We start from the raw sequence: 18,113 nt of genomic DNA, 5'->3' as shown, positions 1-18,113 counted from the left end.
GGTCGTCTTTGGAAGAATTTGCAGATGGCTCTCAACAGCAGATGTAGCGTGCTGGTAAAGTTCTCTGCTGATAAATTAGGGTATGTTCACACGGCCTATTTACGGACGTAATTCGGGCATTTTTGCCCCGAATTACATCCGAAAATAGCGCCTCAATAGCGTTGACAAACATCTGCCCATTCAAAGCAATGGGCAGACGTTTGTCTGTTCACACGAGGCGTAATTTACGCGCCGCTGTCAAATGACGGCGCGTAAATAGACACCCGCGCCAAAGAAGTGACCTGTCACTTCTTTGGGCGTAATTGGAGCCGTTACTCATTGACTCCAATGAATAGCAGCGCCAATTACGTCCGTAATGGACGCGGCGTTCAAGCGCCTGCACATGCCATTACGGCTGAAATTACGGGGATGTTTTCAGGCTGAAACATCCCCGTAATTTCAGCCGTTACGGACGCCCTCGTGTGAACATACCCTAAGAGTCAGGAACATATGGGTTCTATCCCTAGGATCACCTCCTTGTGTCTCCAGCTTTTCCCCAGTGTAGGTTCACAAGGTGAAGGATTTTTTTACAAGAGAAATACATTGTCCTGTAGAGTGTCAGCTGCATGACAAAATAATTGGAAAAACAAAATCACCTTCAAGCACAGGCAGCAAGATTGTATAAGTGAGAACACCATCTACCACACAAGCGGAATGCAGCAAGACTCAAACCCAGGAACGTGGGCTAACTACAAAACAAACCTTAATTAAGCCCCAAGCCACCGCTCTATCATGCGTCCACGTGGTTTAAAGTTTCTATTACTGAAAGCTCGAAACCTCTTTTTAAAGAGGTGATAAACGTCCAAACGTGTAGCTGCTGTCCAGCTAGCTCACAGCTTGTGTGATCTGAGTTGAGCGCAGGAATCGCTTCTGTACAATGTAGGTTCCAATCCCCATGTTGTTCTCCTGGTGACCTTGGAAGGCTTCCACCTTTCCCAAAGTGCCAACTATGGATTATGATACCTGTTTGAGTGATGAGGTATATTGCCGAAATATGCAATAATCTACTATATAAATACAGCGGTCACAAAAGAGACAGCTGCAGAAGTATCTTTCTTATGCAGCAACAGACCGTATTTTTCAGACCATAAGACGCACACATGTTTTAGACAACAGAAAATAGGGGAAAAATTATTTGTTTAAAAATAATTTATTCTGTTTCACCACATTCTGAGAGCCAAACATTTTTAATATTTATTTCATCGATTGAGCGGTGTGAGGGCTTATTTTTTACGGGACGAGCTGTAGTTTTATTGGCACCATGTTTTGGTACATCCGATTTTTTTTTTAGCACTTTTTTCTTTATTTCATATTTTAAGCACTAAGGTGACCAAAAAACTATTTTGATGTTTTCAATTTTTAAACTCACCGTGCGAGTTAAATAATGGTATAGTGTAATAGATCGGACTTTTACGGACGCAGCGATACCAAATTATTTAATTTTTTACATTGTGCTTGGGGAAAAGGTATTTTTTTTAACTTTTAATATATATATTTTTTTTTTTTACACACATTTTATTCGATCCCCTAGGGGACTTGAACCAGCAGCTACTTGGTTACATGTGGAGTCACTGAAACAGTGTAACTACACTGTTTCCCTAACTCCCATAGCAGTGAATGGCAGTTACGGAAGCAGCATAGCATGCGAGCTACGCTGTTTTCCTAACTACTGTTCAGTTCTATGGGATTTACAGAAACAGCGTAGCTCAGCGAGTTACGCTGTTTCAGTAACTCCACATGTAATCAAGTGGCACAGAAAGCTAGAACGGGGTTTAAACTGCCAGGAACAACGAAATTGCTGTTCCTGGCCGTTATAGCAACGTGTCTGAAGCTGACACCTGCAGTGTACTGAGCGGGCTCAGCGGGCATCACCCAGCTCATGATGTGCCGGCATGTCATGGGTCGTGAAGGGGTAAAGTAATGAAGCGGTCATGGGGCCCGGCGATGCCGGTTCCTTTGACTGCGGACTATAAGATGCAGGTACTTTTTAGTAAGATTTACTCTGATAAAAAGGTATTATCTATAACCAGCTTTACAGGGCAACATCAACCCAAACCACTGAGCTGTCTCTCAGGTAATACAATGAGTCCATTAAAGAGGCTCGGTCACCAGATTATAAATGCCCTGTCTCCTACATAATCTGATCAGTGCTGTAATGTAGATAAGTGTTTTTTATTTTGAAAAATGATCAATTTTTAGCACGTTGTGAGCAATTTTAGATTTATGCTAATTAGTTTCTTAGAAGACAACTGGGCGTGTTTTAACTTTTTTACCAACTGTGAAGAGAAGTGTATGATGCTGACCAATCAGCATCATACACTTCTCTCCATTCATTTTTAGCAGTACTCTCAACACAGAGTGATCTCCGCTTCAGAACTGAACTGGTCCCAGTAAAAATAGCCTTTGAAATTTTATTGAAAATATGAGTAATTGCTGCTAAAGTTCTAAGCCTTGTAACGTCCTAGAAAAATAAAATGATGTTCCAAAAACTATGTAAATATAAAGTAGACATATGGAATGTGTGAAATAGTAATACCTCACAAAATAGTTACTATCTGTTTTACAAGCAGATACATTTAAAATTAGAAAAATCATCATTTTTGCAAATTCTCTCTAAATTTGTTTTTCACAAATAAGCAATGAATTTATTGACCACATTTTTCCACTAACATAAAGTACAATATGTCACGAGAAAACATTCTCAGAATCGCTTGGATAGGCAAAAGCATTCCAGAGTTATTACCACATAAATTGATGTCAGATTTGAAAAAAAATGGGGCTGGTCCTGAAGGCCAAAATGAGCTCGGTCCTGAAAGGGTTAATAGTCTTTAAGAGTTTGACTTTTTTTTTTATTATAAAGGAACAGAAAGGACCCTCTCCCTGCTGTGGCTGCGGTTCTTGAGATATTATCCCCAACTGGTGTAAGTCTTGGATGTTGTCCAACATCTTTTTCAGAAAAGTGGAGGACTGTGTGGTCAAAATACATTTCTTTGGCGGAGGAGTTTAAAATTCTAAACTGTAACTGTTCTTTATTATGCCTAGGACCCATTTGTTCTGGATGATGTTGTTCCAATGATGGTAGAATTTTAACAACCTTCCTCGACGTCATGGTCTGCTGTAGTTATTTGGGTTGAGTAAGTAACCTCTACCTCTCCCTCCTTTGGGGTACCTTTCCCAATACAGCCTTCTCTCGGAGGTCTTTGAGAACGAAAGGGATATTTTCTTTTTGTAGGTTTGTCCTCTGAAAGTCCTCTTTTACTAGGACGCTTTTTCAAGAATCTTATCTAGGTCTGGGCCAAAAATATTCTCCCTGGAATGGAATTCTTTGAACGATTGTCCCCCTTCTGCCACTACCTTAACCAGAGGGAACTTCTTGCGTCTTTGGTAAGAGCCCCCTTCCTTGGCCCGCGAATCCTATACAAGTAGTAAATAATCCATGTCTGAGGGAGAGAGTAAATGAAGCCAACTAATAGGTGGTATAAGGAAAATGTCTAGCAAGATGCGCCAAATTTATCATACAGTATGCACCCCTTTGATAAATCTGGCACTTCTTCTGTCTGCCTTGTCAAAGTTTACGCTGTCTAAATCTTAGTTAGTATTAGTAAATCTCCCCCATTGTCTTTACATTTTAGGCCAAGCGGCGCTATTGCATGTTATTCACACTTTCTTCATATAATCACTTCTTTAATAGTAACACGGGATAATACAAACTAGAACGCTCCCCTATAAGTTCTACTAATTAATTGTATTGAAGAGGAGTTCTACTTCAAAAATGCAGTAACCAATTAATCTCAGTGAAAACAATCCGGCCACATAAATTACACCCCATATATTAACCTTCCAAGTTATAAACCAAATTCAGTAAATAATGAATCCATGCACCAATGGTTTGAGAAACATCTTCTGATTCTTGTTCATCTGCCACTAGTGGCATCGTATCCCCCTTTTTTTTTTTTTTTTTTTAGAAAGGGGATGAATAGATCAATGCAAAGATTTGTATTGAGGAATTGAGCATTTCTGATACACTAAAGAATCAATATCTCCTCAAATGAACAATGATTTTAGCTCCCGCCACTCAAAAATTAGCTTGTGTATAGTCCAGCTGAAATGGTTTGTCTGAGAAGAAAAAAGGTTCTGTTTTTCTTTCCAGAAACAGTACCAATCTTATCTATGGGCTGTGTCTAGTATTGCAGCGCAGTCGCATCCCCTTGAATAGGACCAAAGAAGGCCACACACACATTAGATGTATGTCGGCCGAACCCGACAATTCTGGTGGTACCTGCCGGCCATGTAATGTGTTTGGCCGTGCCCCGACGGCGATTGTCCGAAGGGACAGGCACGTGAAAATCCAATGTGCCTGATCCTTTTGTTTGCAACGAGATAAGTTACTGCCAGGAGTCCCGTAGCAGCTTTACTCCTACCTTTCGAGAATGGATACACGCTCGGCCGAGCGAGCACGTGAATAGGGTAGTCGAAAGGAATAGCTGTCGGTCAAAAGCTATCTGAAATATATTGCTTAGCTGCAATACACCAATGGACAAGAGTGGCGCGGTTTCTAGAAGTAAAAAAAATATAAATATATAGGTTATCAGATGAATCCCTAATAAATCCAAATTAGTCCAAAGTTGAACTAATTTTTTGGGGAAATATCACACAAATACATTATCTCTCCACAACCTTTATTATATCCCCATTTCACATAATATCAATCTCATGTATAAAACACACTCTTAATGTTAATATACTGAATATTACTGGCACCAAGTATAAAATATAGCATGAAAAATAAAATAGAAAACTGAAAAATAGATTAAAAATTAAAATAAAAGTGCAACGCTAAGCGGACAGACAGTTCATCGTATTACACGCCTTACTTCTCTGTCAATGTTCAGCCGGAGATCAGTGCATGTGAGAAGAAATCTGTTCTTTAGATCGTGGCGTTTAAGTGCAAAATATCAGCCAGACCTTGTTTGTCAGTTCATTTAACCCCAGGGTTGCCAGGGCAGGTCAACCAGTGTAGTCCATACATGTGATCATTCAATCCATTCCAACATTTAGACATTACAATGAATGATGCAGCTGTATCTACAAATCTTCACGACCAGCCCAGGATTGATGATCTCAGCAGTACAATATGTGGTTATCAACGAATAAAAACCAATGACCTATTGTAAGACTTAAGAAGCGACCGCAGATATGACACATACATACAAAAAATAAATAAAACAAAACACACCATTTTCTAAAAAGAAAGGGGGTGTTGGCGGGGGGGGGGGGGGGGAAGTGTAGAAGCGACAAACCCTCCTTTCCATATACCGGCAGTAACAGCAGGATTCCTCAGCTGGTGCAGAAATCTATGTGTGCGAGGAGCTCCCGGTGCTGGCTGGTAGGGTACACGAGCCGGCATCTGGGGCACTCTAGAAAGCTCTCATCTAAGAGACTTTTTTGTTTCGGAGATGGCTGCTCCACTTGCAGCCTCAGCTTGTCATTGAAGTCGGAAGCAATGTTGCAGGATGAGTCAACAAAATATATGTCCCGTTTCTGTAAGAGAGATCATATATCACAATACTACGCAGAAAAGAGTTTTATTTGCTGCAGTTTAGACAGTCATTTTGTAGACACAAGCTCGTAATCATGACCGGAAATCCCACAAATTACTTCAGCTCAAAAAATGGCTGCCTCGGAGGTACTCCGGAGCAAAAAATTTGAGCTGTGAACCATAAACCTTAGAGCAAAACTAAGCAAATTCTCATTATCTGTAATAGAGCTTTATGACGTATGCTGCAAATACATGGTAAAACGTCAGCTACTTCTATGATCACAGCTCGACAAGTTTATCAGAATACGGTGTCTACATAACGGTATGTGCACACACACTAATTACGTCCGTAATTGACGGACGTATTTCGGCCACAAGTACTGGACCGAACACAGTGCAGGGAGCCGGGCTCCTAGCATCATAGTTATGTACGATGCTAGGAGTCCCTGCCTCTCTGCAGGACAACTGTCCCGTACTGTAATCATGTTTTCAGTACGGGACAGCAGTTCCACGGAGTAGCAGGGACTCCTAGCATCGTACATAAGTATGATGCTAGGAGCCCGGCTCCCTGCACTGTGGTCGGTCCGGTACTTGAGGCCGAAATACGTCCGTCAATTACGGACGTAAATAGTGTGTGTGCACATACCCTAAACATTAAAGAAGCTGTCACCAGATTATAAATGCCCTATCTCCTACATAATGTGATCTGCGTTGTAATGTAGATAACAGTGGTTTTTATTCTGAAAAACGATCATTTTTGAGAAATTTTAGATTTATGCTAATGAGTTTCTTAACCCCTTCCCGACATTTGACGTACATGTACGTCATGGAAAGCATTGACTTCCCGCAAAATGCCGTACATGTACGTCAAATGTTTGGCACCGGCTCAGAAACTGAGTCGGTGCCATCATCACCGGATCTCAGCTGTATCTTACAGCTGACATCCGACTGTAATGGCGGGGACCGAAATTAGCTTCGATCCCCGCCATTAACCCCTTAAGTGCAGCGCTCAAACGCGATCGCTGCACTTAAGGTGTTTGCAGCTCATCGGAGCCCCAGCAATGAAATTGCCGGGGTTCCGGTGGCTGCAATGGCAACCGGAGGCCTAATACTGGCCTCCCGGTCTGCCTAGCACCGAAGCCGGTCAAGATCCGCCCGGCGGCGGAGCCTGATCGGCTTCCGTAGCTGCCGGCAAGATGGCGCCGGGTCAGGAGCTGATCCGGCGTCATCAGCGGTGGATGTCAGCTGTACTGTACAGCTGACATCCACCTGTAACGGCAGGAACCGGAGCTAGCTCCGATCCCTGCCATTAACCCCTTCGATGCAGCAATCCAAAGCGATTGCTGCATCGTAGCGGTTACTAGCAGATCGCCAGCCCTGACAGGCAATCGGGACTGGCGACTGCTGTTATGGCAACAGGAGACACAATGGTCTCCTGCTCTGCCATTACGGAAGCCTATTAGGCCCCGCCGGGAGGCGAAGCCTAATCGGCTTGCTGTCAGTGAATGACTGACAGATCTAATACATTGCATTACATAGGTAGTGCAATGTATTAGAAAAAAAAAATCTGACCGTTGGACCTTCAAGTCCCCTAGTGGGACTTGAGAAAAAGTGTAAAAAAAGTGTAAAAAAAGTGTAAAAAAAGTATAAAAAAAGTGTAAAAAAAGTGTAAAAAAAAAAGTGCAAAAAATAAAAGTTTGAAAACAATAAAAGTTTCAAGTAATCAAATAAAACACAATCCCCCTTTTACTCTTATCAAGTCCTTTATTATTGAGAAATAATAATAAACCATATGTATTTGGTATCGCCACGACCGTAACGACCTGAGGTATCAAAATATTGTATTATTTATTGCACGCGGTGAACAGCGTAAAAAAAACCGTAAAAAACGTTACCAGAGTTTCTGTTTTTCAGTCACTTTGCCCTACAAATATTAGAATAAAAAGTGATCAAAAAGTCGCACGTATCCAAAAATGGTACCTATAAAAACTATAGCTCGTCCCGCAAAAAACAAGCCCTCATACACCTCCGTCGACAAAAAAATTAAAAAGTTATGGTTCTCACAACTTTGCGACAGAAAAAAAATACATTCTTTTTACAAAAGTAATTTTATTGTGAAAAAAGTTGTAAAACATAAAAAAATGCTATAAATTAGGTATCGCCAGAATCGTACTGACCCACAGAATAAAGTTAACATGTAGTTTATAACGCATGGTGAACGCTGTATAAAAAAAACGAAAAAAGCTGTGCCAGAATTGCGTTTTTTTGTTTACCTGGCATCCCAAAAAATAGGATAAAAGGTGATCAAAAAGTCACATGTACCCCAAAATGGTACCAATAATAACTACAGCTCATCCCGCAACAAAGCAGCCCTCATACCGCTACGTCTATGAAAAATAAAATTAGTTATGGCTCCAATAAGTCAGGAAATAAAAAAATATGGGGGGAACATTTCTTCAGTTTGAAGAGGCGATTTATCAAGGACCTAAAATTAGGGAACCAGGAAAGGGAGGGCCCAAACATATCCGCTGGAAGCGACGGTGCCCGTATTATACCAGGACAACACTTCCTAGCAAAATTCCCCAAACTACAAAGGTGCCGAGTGTGGACCAAAAGGGGGATAAGAAATTACACCATTTATCAGTGCGACACTGGCCTGTGCGGAAAGGATTGCTTCACAGCGTAACACACATCTATGGATTATTAATTTTTTTTCATACCACCTGACTATGCCCCTTATATACTCCGCCCCGCTTACATGTACCCCCACATTATAAAACACCAGCAATACTCAAAAAATTTAGTACCAAGCAAAATCCGCTCTCCAAAAGCCAAATGGTGCTCCCTCGGCTCTGAACCCTACAGCGTGCCCAAACAGCAGTTTCCTTCAACATATATGGCATCGTCATACCCGGGAGAACCCTTTTAACAATTTTTGGGGTGTGTGTCTCCAGTGTCATAAGCTTGGCATGACATATTTGCCACTGAATGGCATATCTAGGGAAAAATATAATTTTTTAATTTGCACCATCCGCAGTGCATTCATTTATGGAAAAGACCTGTGGGGTGAAAATGCTCACTACACCTCTTAATAAATGCCTTGAGGGGTGCAGTTTCCATAATGGGGTCACTTCTCAGGGGTTTCTTTTTATTATTTCACATCTGAGCCTCTGCAGTTGTGAACCAATACTTTGTAAATCGCCAAATTAGGCCTCCACTCCGCATGGTACTCTTCACTCCTGAGCCCTGTCATATGTCCAGGCAAAAGATTAGGGCCACATGTAGGGTGTTTCTAAAACCGGGAAACACTGCATAATAATTAGAGGGCTGTCTTGTTATGGTGGCACAAGCCGGGCACCACATATTGGCATATCTATGGAAGAAAATCCCATTTTCACTCTGCAACATCGAGTGAACACTAATTTCTACAAAACACCTGCAGGGTTAAAATGCTTACTACACCCCTTGGTAAATGCATTGAGGGGTGTCGTTTCCAAAATGGGGTCACTTCTGGGGGGTTTCCACTGTTTTGGGCCCACAGGCGCCCAGAAACCAATCCAGCAACATCTGCACTCCAAATGGCGGTCCTTTCCTTCTGAGCCCTGCCGTTTGCCCAAACAGCAGTTTATGACCACATATGGGGTATTGCCGTACTCGGGAGAAATTGCTTTACAAATTTTGGGTTCTTTTTTTCCTTTATTTGTTGAGAAAATGAAAACATTTGCGCTAAAGCTACGTCTTATTGAAGAAAAAGGACTTTTTATTTTCACTGCCTAATTCTAATAAATTCTATGAAACGTCTGTGGGGTCAAAATGCTTACTACACCCCTAGATGAATTCCTCAAGAGGTGTAGTTTCCTAAATGGAGTCCCTTTTTGGGCGTTCTCATTGTTTTGTCCCCTCAGGGGCTTTGCAAATGTGACATGGCCTCCGCAAACCATTCCTGCTAAATGTGATCTCAAAAAGCCAAATAGTGCTGTTTCCCTTCTAAGCCCTGCCGTGTGTCCAAACAGCCGTTTATTACCACATGTGGGGTATTGTTTTACTCGGGAGAAATTGCTTTACAAATTTTGTGGTGCTTTTTCTCCTTCAGTCCTTCTGGAAATGAGAAAAAATTAGCTAAACCTAGATTTTTTTTGAAAAAATGTAGATTATTATTTTCACAGCCTACTTCCAATAATTTATGCAAAAAACCTGTGGGGTCAAAACGCTCACTATACCCCTAGATAATTTCCTCAATGGGTGTAGTTTCCGAAATGGGGTCACTTGTGGGGGGTTTCCACTGTTTTGTCCCCTCAGGGGCTTTGTAAATGTGACATCGCCTCTCAAACCATTCCTGCTAAATTTGAGCTCCAAAAGCCAAACGGCGCTCTTTCCCTTCTAAGCCCTGCCGTGTGTCCAAATATCCATTTATTACCACATGTGGGGTAGTGTTTTACTCGGGAGAAATTGCTTTACAAATTTTGCGATGCTTTTTCTCCTTTAGTCCTTGTGGAAATGAGAAGAAAAAAAAATCGCTAAACCTACATTTTCTTAGAAGAAATGTTGATTTTAATTTTCACGGCCTACTTCCAATAATTTCTGTAAAAAACCTGTGCGGTCAAAATGCTCACTACACCCCTAGATAATTTCCTTGAGGTGTCTTGTTTCCCAGATGGGGTCACTTTTGGTGGATTTTCACTGTTTTGGCACCGCAAGAGCCCTTCAAACCTGACATGGTGCCTAAAATATATTCTAACAAAAATAAGGCCCCAAAATCCACTAGGTGTTCCTTTGCTTCTGAGGCCGGTGCTTCAGTCCAGTAGCACGCTACGGCCACATGTGGGATATTTCCTAAAACTGCAGAAACTGGGCAACAAATATTGAGTTGAATTTCTCTGGTAAAACCTTCTGTGTTATAAAAAAAATTGTATTAAAAATTTATTTCTGCAAAAAAATATGAAATTTGTAAATTTCACCTCTACTTTGCTTTAATTCCTGTGAAATGTGTAAAGGGTTAAGACATTTTCTAAATGCTGTTTTGAATACTTTGAGGGGTGAAGTTTTTAAAATGGGGTGACTTTTTGGGGGTTTCTAATATATAAGGCCCTCAAAACCACTTCACAACTGAACTGGCCCCTGTAAAAATAGCCTTTTGAAATTTTCTTGAAAATGTGAGAAATTGCTGCTAAAGTTCTAAGCCTTGTGAGGTCATAGAAAAATAAAAGGACGTTCAAAAAACGATGCCAATCTAAAGTAGACATATGGGGGATGTTAATTAGCAACAATTTTGTGTGGTATTACTGCCTGTCTTACAAGCAGATACATTTAAATTGAGAAAAATGCTAATTTTTGCAATTTTTCACTATATTTTCGTGTTTTTCACAATTAAATACTGAATGTATCGACCAAATTTTACCACTATCTTAAAGTCCAATGTGTCACGAGAAAACAATCTCAGAATCGCCCGGATAGGTGAAAGCATTTCAACGTTATTACCACATAAAGTGAAACATGTCAGATTTGAAAAATGAGGCTCTGTCAGGAAGGTCAAAAGTGGCTAAAGAGGGAAGGGGTTAAAGACCAACTGGGCGTGTTTTTACTTTTGACCAAGTGGGTGTTGTAAAGAAGTGTATGAGGCTGACCAATCAGTGAACAATCAGTGACCAATCAGCGTCATACACTTCTCACTGTTCCAGCTTCTTTCACTGCACAATCACACTGTGCTGTGGATCATGCTGGGCTGGAACAATGAGAAGTGTATGAAGCTGATTGGTCACTGATTGGTCACTGATTGGTCAGCCTCATACACTTCTTTACAACACCCACTTGGTCAAAAGTAAAAACACGCCCAGTTGGTCTTTAAGAAACGAAATTGAAAATTGTTCATAACTTGCTCAAAAATGATCGTTTTTCAAAATAAAAACCACTGCTGTCATCTACATTACAACGCAGATCACATTATGTAGGAGATAGAGCATTTATAATCTGGTGACAGAGCCCCTTTAACAGAACTATTCTCCATATATGGGGGGGGGGGGGATTATTATTATTTTTTTTAAGTGGACCTGTCATAAGTTGAACTGGTTACCTGACCTGAATAGTGCGGCCTCGGATTGCAGCATGGTTTTTCCTGGAGTATTTAGACCTCTGGCATGGAGTACCTCTTAGAAATTGATTGAATATAACACAATCCAAAATGTCTCGACTACCTGACTTCAGAGGTTTGTACCATGAGAATATCCTCCCAGTCTCTTCTGTATATGTAGGAATATGGGACTTACCGCTGGCTCCAACTTTGTGATCTGGTCCCTGGTTTTCCGCAGTTCTTTCAGTACTTGATTCAGTTGCTGTTGTACATTCTGTTGGTCGATCTTCCCATTTTCTAAATCAGAAGTGCACCTCTGAATCTGAGAACACAAGGAAGTATTACCTTTCTGTACTGGCCAGGCTCTGTTCACAGGTGTTGGAGGCTTAGTTTGGAGCCTGCCTCGCACATTTCATTTGATGCAGCATACATTGCTATCTTTCACATCAAGCCAGAAGACACCAGGCCAGAACCGGACGGACCCCATTGACTTATAACGGGGTCCGTCGGGTGGTATCCGTCGTACAATGGATCTGGCAATGTTGCGACTTTCGTCGTGAACAGGAGTCACAATGCAAATATAAACACAGCCTAATGAATATTATTTTAAGGCCTTATTTACATGAGCATGTTTCATCCGTGTGCCATCCGTTTTAACAATAGACAGTACACGGACCAACGGAATTTAATGGGTCTTTGTTTTTTTCACGGAGCGCGTGTCCGTTGCAAGAAACTCACTGCATGTCCCATTCTGGTTCCCTTTATTTGCGGACCAGACCTGCCCTTTAAAGTCTATGGGTGCATGAAAAAAAAGGACAGCACAGACGAGATCAGGCTTCCGGGCCGAAACGCGCGTCGGGGTTGACGCCAGACAGTGTGGATCGTGACATGGGTAATGTGCTCTAATTTAGAGATAATTATGATCTAGGCAATCTTGCCTCCTTTGTTTCAACCATACCATGTTCATCTGTTTACCTATTCTTGGATATATCTAGTTGCTGTGACTACATTTCCTATATCTAGCTTCAGCTGTCTCGGACACAGTACCGTCAAATCTTATGGATGTGTCCCCCGCCATCAGAAGACATTGCTAGCAGCAACATTGAAGGTTTGCCTAGAAGACGTTTTAGACTCACAATACCTGATTTGAAAGATCCCAGTTTTTTTTCTTCTCCTCTTCATACTTTTCACAATACAAATCAAGTTCATCCTTTAACCTCTGCATTTTTTCCTTAAAGCGTCTCCTCTCATCCTCCCGCTGCCCCTTCTCACTTTCTCGTAGGGATTTTAGGGTGGCGGATAAAATTCCAACCTCTTTCTTCTTATCCTCATACTTCATTCTCACTGCAGAAAGCTCGGAGTTTAACTGGGACGTGATTTGTCTTTCCCCTTCGAGGTCTTTTTTTGCAGAGAGTAGAAGCCGGTCGTAGTATTTTTGTTTTTCTTCTTTTGCTGAAATCAAATGCAATAAAAAGGAGAATGTGAGGACATCGTACAATCTAATAAGTGGACAACTAGGTTTTGATGCAGAAAACAGCAGTGTATTCATAGTAACCAGATTTCAATTTTATCTTGTAAGTTAAAGTTTGACAAACAATCTAGAACCAAATTTCTGACTGACAGCAATTTTTCGGTTAACTCTCGGCACTGAAGCCAAAACGTATTTTTTTTTTAAATACGGGCAACTCTAGAGAAAAGCAGGTATATATAACCAGGCCATAATGTTACAGCAGCAAGATCCAGTATGGACTGCTCATTTACGCTACTTCAGGCCCATCACTAATGGTATTAACCCCTTATAGGGTTCCTGTTATTTAAAAAAAAAAAAAAAGTCTGACATCTTTGGGTCATGTGATTGGTGGTCACTGGGACCCCACCCTGAAGGGGATGTGGCACTCTGCTTTGCACCATGCGCTGTTAACAGACCTCAGAGAACCGAGTAGTGGCAGTATAGCATCGATATACTGAGGAAAGAGCCACAGCCCATTCCTTTTACCTGCATGTCTCAGTGGCTGGATGCACCATCCACAATTTCTGATACATTACTAGGACATGATGGATGTTTTCTTTTTAAAATGACAATGATCATACCACAGGTGAAAGGACTCAGAAACAAATTGCTTCTATTGCTAGTGGCCCACATAAAATACAGGGAATTCTGGGAGGCATGGAAACACTTCTATAACTTATCTACTTAGTTGGACTATTAGAAGAGGTCATCAACCCTTTAACCCTTTCAAGACCGAGCTCATTTTTGGCCTTCAGGACCAGCCCCATTTTTTCAAATCTGACATGTGTCAATTTATGTGGTAATAACAATTGAATGCTTTTGCCTATCCAAGCGATTCTGAGATTGTTTTCTCGTGACATATTGTACTTTGTTAGTGGAAAAATTTGGTCAATAAATTCATTGCTTATTTGTGAAAAACACCAAAATGTCGAGAAAATGTGCAAAAATTATGATTTTTCTAATTTAAATGTATTTGCTTGTAAAACAGATAGTAATACCACACAAAATAGTTACTAGTTAACATCCCCCATATGTCTACTTTATGTTTGCATCGTTTTATGAACATTATTTTATTTTTCTAGGACGTTACAAGGCTTAGAACTTTAGCAGCAATTTCTCACATTTTCAAGAAAATTTCAAAAGGCTATTTTTACAGGGACCAGTTCAGTTGTGAAGCGGCTTTGAGGGCCTTATGTACTAGATAGACCCCATAAATCACCCCATATTAAAAACTGCACCCCTCAAAGTATTCAAAACAGCATTCAGAAAGTTTCTTTACCCTTTAGGCGTTTCACAGGAATTAAAGCAATGTAGAGGGGAAATTGACAAATTTTTTTTTTTTTTGCTGCAATTCATTTGTAATACATTTTTTTCTGTAACACAGAAGGTTTTACCAGAGAAATGCAACTCAATATTTATTGCCCAGATTCTGTAGTTTTTAGAAATATCCCACATGTGGCCCCTAGTGTGATAATGGACTGAAACACCGGCCTCAGGAGCAAAGTAGCACCTAGTGGATTTTGCGGCCTCCTACTTTTAGAATAAATTTTAGGCACCATGTCAGGTTTGAAGAGGTCTTGTGGTGCCAAAACAGTGGAAATCCCCCAAAAGTGACACGGTTTTGGAAACTGCACACCTCAAAGAATTTATCTAGGGGTATAGTTAGCATCTTGACCCCACAGGTCTCCTGCTATATTTATTGGAGTTAGTCTGTGAAAGTGAAAATCTACTTTTTTTCTGAAAAAAGATTAAAAAAAATATTTGCAAGGAATAAAGAATAAAAAGCACCCCAAAACTTGTAAAGCTACTTCTCCCGATTACAGCAATACCCGATATGTGGTACTAAACTGCTGTTTGGACCCACAGCAGAGCTCAGAAGGGAAAGAGCGCCATTTGGATTTTGAAGCGTAGATTTTGCTGGATTGGTTTTCAGTGCCATGTTGCGTTTGCAACGCCCTGGAGGGGGCAAAACGGTGGAAACACCCCAAAACTGAACCCATTTTGTAGACTACACCCCATAAGGAATTTTTCTAGGGGTATAGTTAGCATTTTGAGCCCACATTTTATTTGCTGAATTTAGTGGAATTAGGCCGTGAAAATGAAAATCTACTTTTTTCTGAAAAAACATAGAAATGTTTAATTTTTACAATGATTAAAGGAGACAAAATCACCCCAAAATTTGTAAAGCAATTTGTCCTGATTACAGCAATACCCCATATGTGGTAATAAACTGCTGTTTGGACCCACGGCAGGACTCAGGAGGGAAGGAACAATATTAGGCTTTTGGCGCTCAAATTTAGCTGGAATGGTTTTCGGGTGTCATGTCGCATTTGCAAAGCCCCTGAGGTACCAAAACAGTGGAATCCTCCCAAAAGTCCCATTAGGGGACTGGAACGAGCGATCATTAGGTTGCTGGTACAATACACTGCAGTACTAATGTATTGCCGTATAATATAATTTTTACAGGCTCCTGTAAGAGCGCGATCGCTGTTCCTGTCCGTTAGTCCCGGGTGTCAGCTGTAATACACAGCTGACACCTGCAGAATATGGAGTGGGCGCAGCGCATAAGCCAGCTCCATATATAACCCCCGCACCACGACATGCTATTAAGTCGTGGTGTGCGAAGGCGTTAACGCGCAGCGGATGGTGCAAAGTGAAAATTAAAATTTTCCACTGATATGGCATTTTAATGCACAATACGTTGTGCTCAGTTTGTGCCACTGAAGACAAATACCTCGTACAATCTTGAGCGGGTTCTCCCGGATATAAAATATCATATATGTGGACTCAGCTGGTGTTTGGGCACGCTGTGGGGCTCAGAAGGGAGGGAACGCCATTTAGCTTTTGGAGCGCAGATTTTGCTTGGTAACTGTTCTGTTTGGGGTTTTGCTGGTATTTCAGTTTATGATGTGGGGGTATGTGTAAATTGGGCAGAGTACATCAGGACATAATAAGAGGGTACAATTCGGTAAATAAATAATAATCCGCAGATATGTGGCCAATGTCGCACTGATAAATGGCACCCGATCTTATCTGCTTTTGGACACTGCACAATTTGTCGCTACATTCTGAGAGGCAGAACTTTTTTTATTTTTTCTCCACCGGAGCTGTGTGAGGGCTTATTTGTTGCGGGACAATCTGTAGTTTTCATTGGTACCATTTTAGGGTACATGTGATTTTTTTTTTATCACTTATTAGATTTTTTTTTGGGCAAGCAAAGTGACAAAAAAACAAATTCTGACAATGTTTTTCACCGTGCGCTATAAATGACATTTTACTTTATTCTGTGGGTCGACACGATTACGGCGATACCAGATGTATATAGTTTTTTTATGTTTTGTGGCGTTTGCGCAATAAAATCACTTTTCGATATAATTATTTATTTTTTGTGTCACCATATTCTGAGAGCCAGAACTTTTTTATATTTCAGTCAAAAAAAGCTGTGTAAAGGCTTGTTTTTTGCGGGACGGGTTGTAGTTTTTATTGGTTCTATTTTGGGGTACATGCGACTTTTTGATCACTTTTTATTCAAAATTTTTGGAGGGTTGATGACCATAAAAATAGTGATTCTGACTTTTTTTAATTTATTTTTTTTGCGCTGTTCACCGTGCGGGAAAAATATTATAGTATTATAGTTTGGGTCGTTGTGAACGCGGTGATACCAAATGTGTGTACCGTTTTTAACATTTTCATTTTTTTTTCTATAATAAAAGACTTATTATAGGAAAAAAAGAATTTTTTTGTTTTTGCAACTTAGAACTTACTTTTACACTTTTATAAAACATTTTTATTACTTTTTACTTGAAGACCTGCAGCACTGATCGCTGCTATAATACATTACATTACCTAGGTAGTGTAACGTATTATAAACGGTCAGTGTGACGCTGAGAGTCACACTGACAGGAAGCTTATGAGGACCGGCCTCTGGCTGGTTCTCATAGGCTTCTGTGCATGGCAGACCCAGGGGCTGTTGTATGGCCCCCGGTCTTGCCTTATAACCGACTTGCAGCACCCGCAATCGGTCCCCGGGAAAGTTTGTTGTAGCAACAAACTTTCCAGTTTGTTGTAGTAACAAACTTTCCCTGCGATCACATGACCGGGATCTGACCCAATTAGGTCCCGGTCATGTCTCCGGGACTAGAGGCAGGGGATAACAGCGCGACCCGGGTGTCAGCGCTACCCTGAGACACCCGGATCGCGCTTTTAACACCCACCGTGAATTCACGTCGGCGCCGACGTGAAGATACAGTGGGTGGTCGGGAAGCGGTTAAAGAGTAATTACACTGTCAAGCTTTTGATAAAGTCAGAGACATATCAAAAGTTTGGATCGGTGGGGTCTAGGTGCGAAGACCCCCACTGCTGCTGAAACGAAGGTGTAGAAGCCCCCAGCTGATTGCTTTGCACCTTCGGCTGTGATCCGCACTCCCTGTCAGGCTGTAGACGACCCTTATAGAACGTCTACGAGAGTCGTCCTCAGCCGGACGATGAGTGCTGATCAGTTGAATGTGCGCGGTGCTCAGCTGAGCGCTTCTGCACCTTCGTTTCAGCAAAGGTGGGGGTCTCAGCACCCAGACCCCACCGATCCAAACTTTTGATAGGTCTCTGACATATCAAAAGTTTGATGAAAGTGTAGTAACTAGTTCCAGGAAATAATGCAATGGATTCTATGAAATGATGATTTACTTAACAGTGCTCACTATCACAACCTGGTAATCTGTAATTCACAACAAGCATATCAACAATGGCAAAACTTACCATTAGCAATAAGGAGATGAATAACTTCCGTCTAAGCTAAAACAAAACGTATTCATCTGCTCACAATTTAAAATGGACTGCGGCCCTCAGACAAACTTTGCACCGAACAGCAATTTCTGCAAATTAACAGCAGGACCATTAACCCCTTCCAAGCAGTGGTGTAGCCTGGAGATGGGGGCCTTGAATAGGACAATTTAAGAGAT

General features: G+C 41.1%; 1 protein-coding gene across 5 annotated transcripts in view; it reads right to left on the bottom strand.

Annotated features, from left to right (window-relative positions):
* Nucleotides 1–2,698: 2,698 nt before the first annotated feature.
* CEP55 (centrosomal protein 55) overlaps nucleotides 2,699–18,113 on the bottom strand; it is a 29,928-nt gene continuing 14,513 nt past the window's right edge. For 3 of the 5 annotated variants that reach the window (XM_075841013.1, XM_075841016.1, XM_075841015.1), the window contains 3 exons: nucleotides 12,787–13,097; nucleotides 11,842–11,967; nucleotides 4,711–5,580 (listed from right to left, as the gene is read on the bottom strand). In XM_075841013.1, coding sequence (XP_075697128.1) covers nucleotides 5,377–5,580; nucleotides 11,842–11,967; nucleotides 12,787–13,097 — 641 coding nt within the window. In that variant the 3' untranslated portion in view covers nucleotides 4,711–5,376. Of the gene's footprint in view, nucleotides 4,595–4,710; nucleotides 5,581–11,841; nucleotides 11,968–12,786; nucleotides 13,098–18,113 lie in introns of those variants that run through there. The other 2 variants (XR_012851002.1, XM_075841014.1) reach the window with 2 other exon arrangements.

This window comes from Rhinoderma darwinii, chromosome 11 (genome assembly GCF_050947455.1).
Source record: "Rhinoderma darwinii isolate aRhiDar2 chromosome 11, aRhiDar2.hap1, whole genome shotgun sequence".
Taxonomy (NCBI): domain Eukaryota; kingdom Metazoa; phylum Chordata; class Amphibia; order Anura; family Rhinodermatidae; genus Rhinoderma; species Rhinoderma darwinii.
This window is presented reverse-complemented; position numbering and strand designations above follow the sequence as displayed.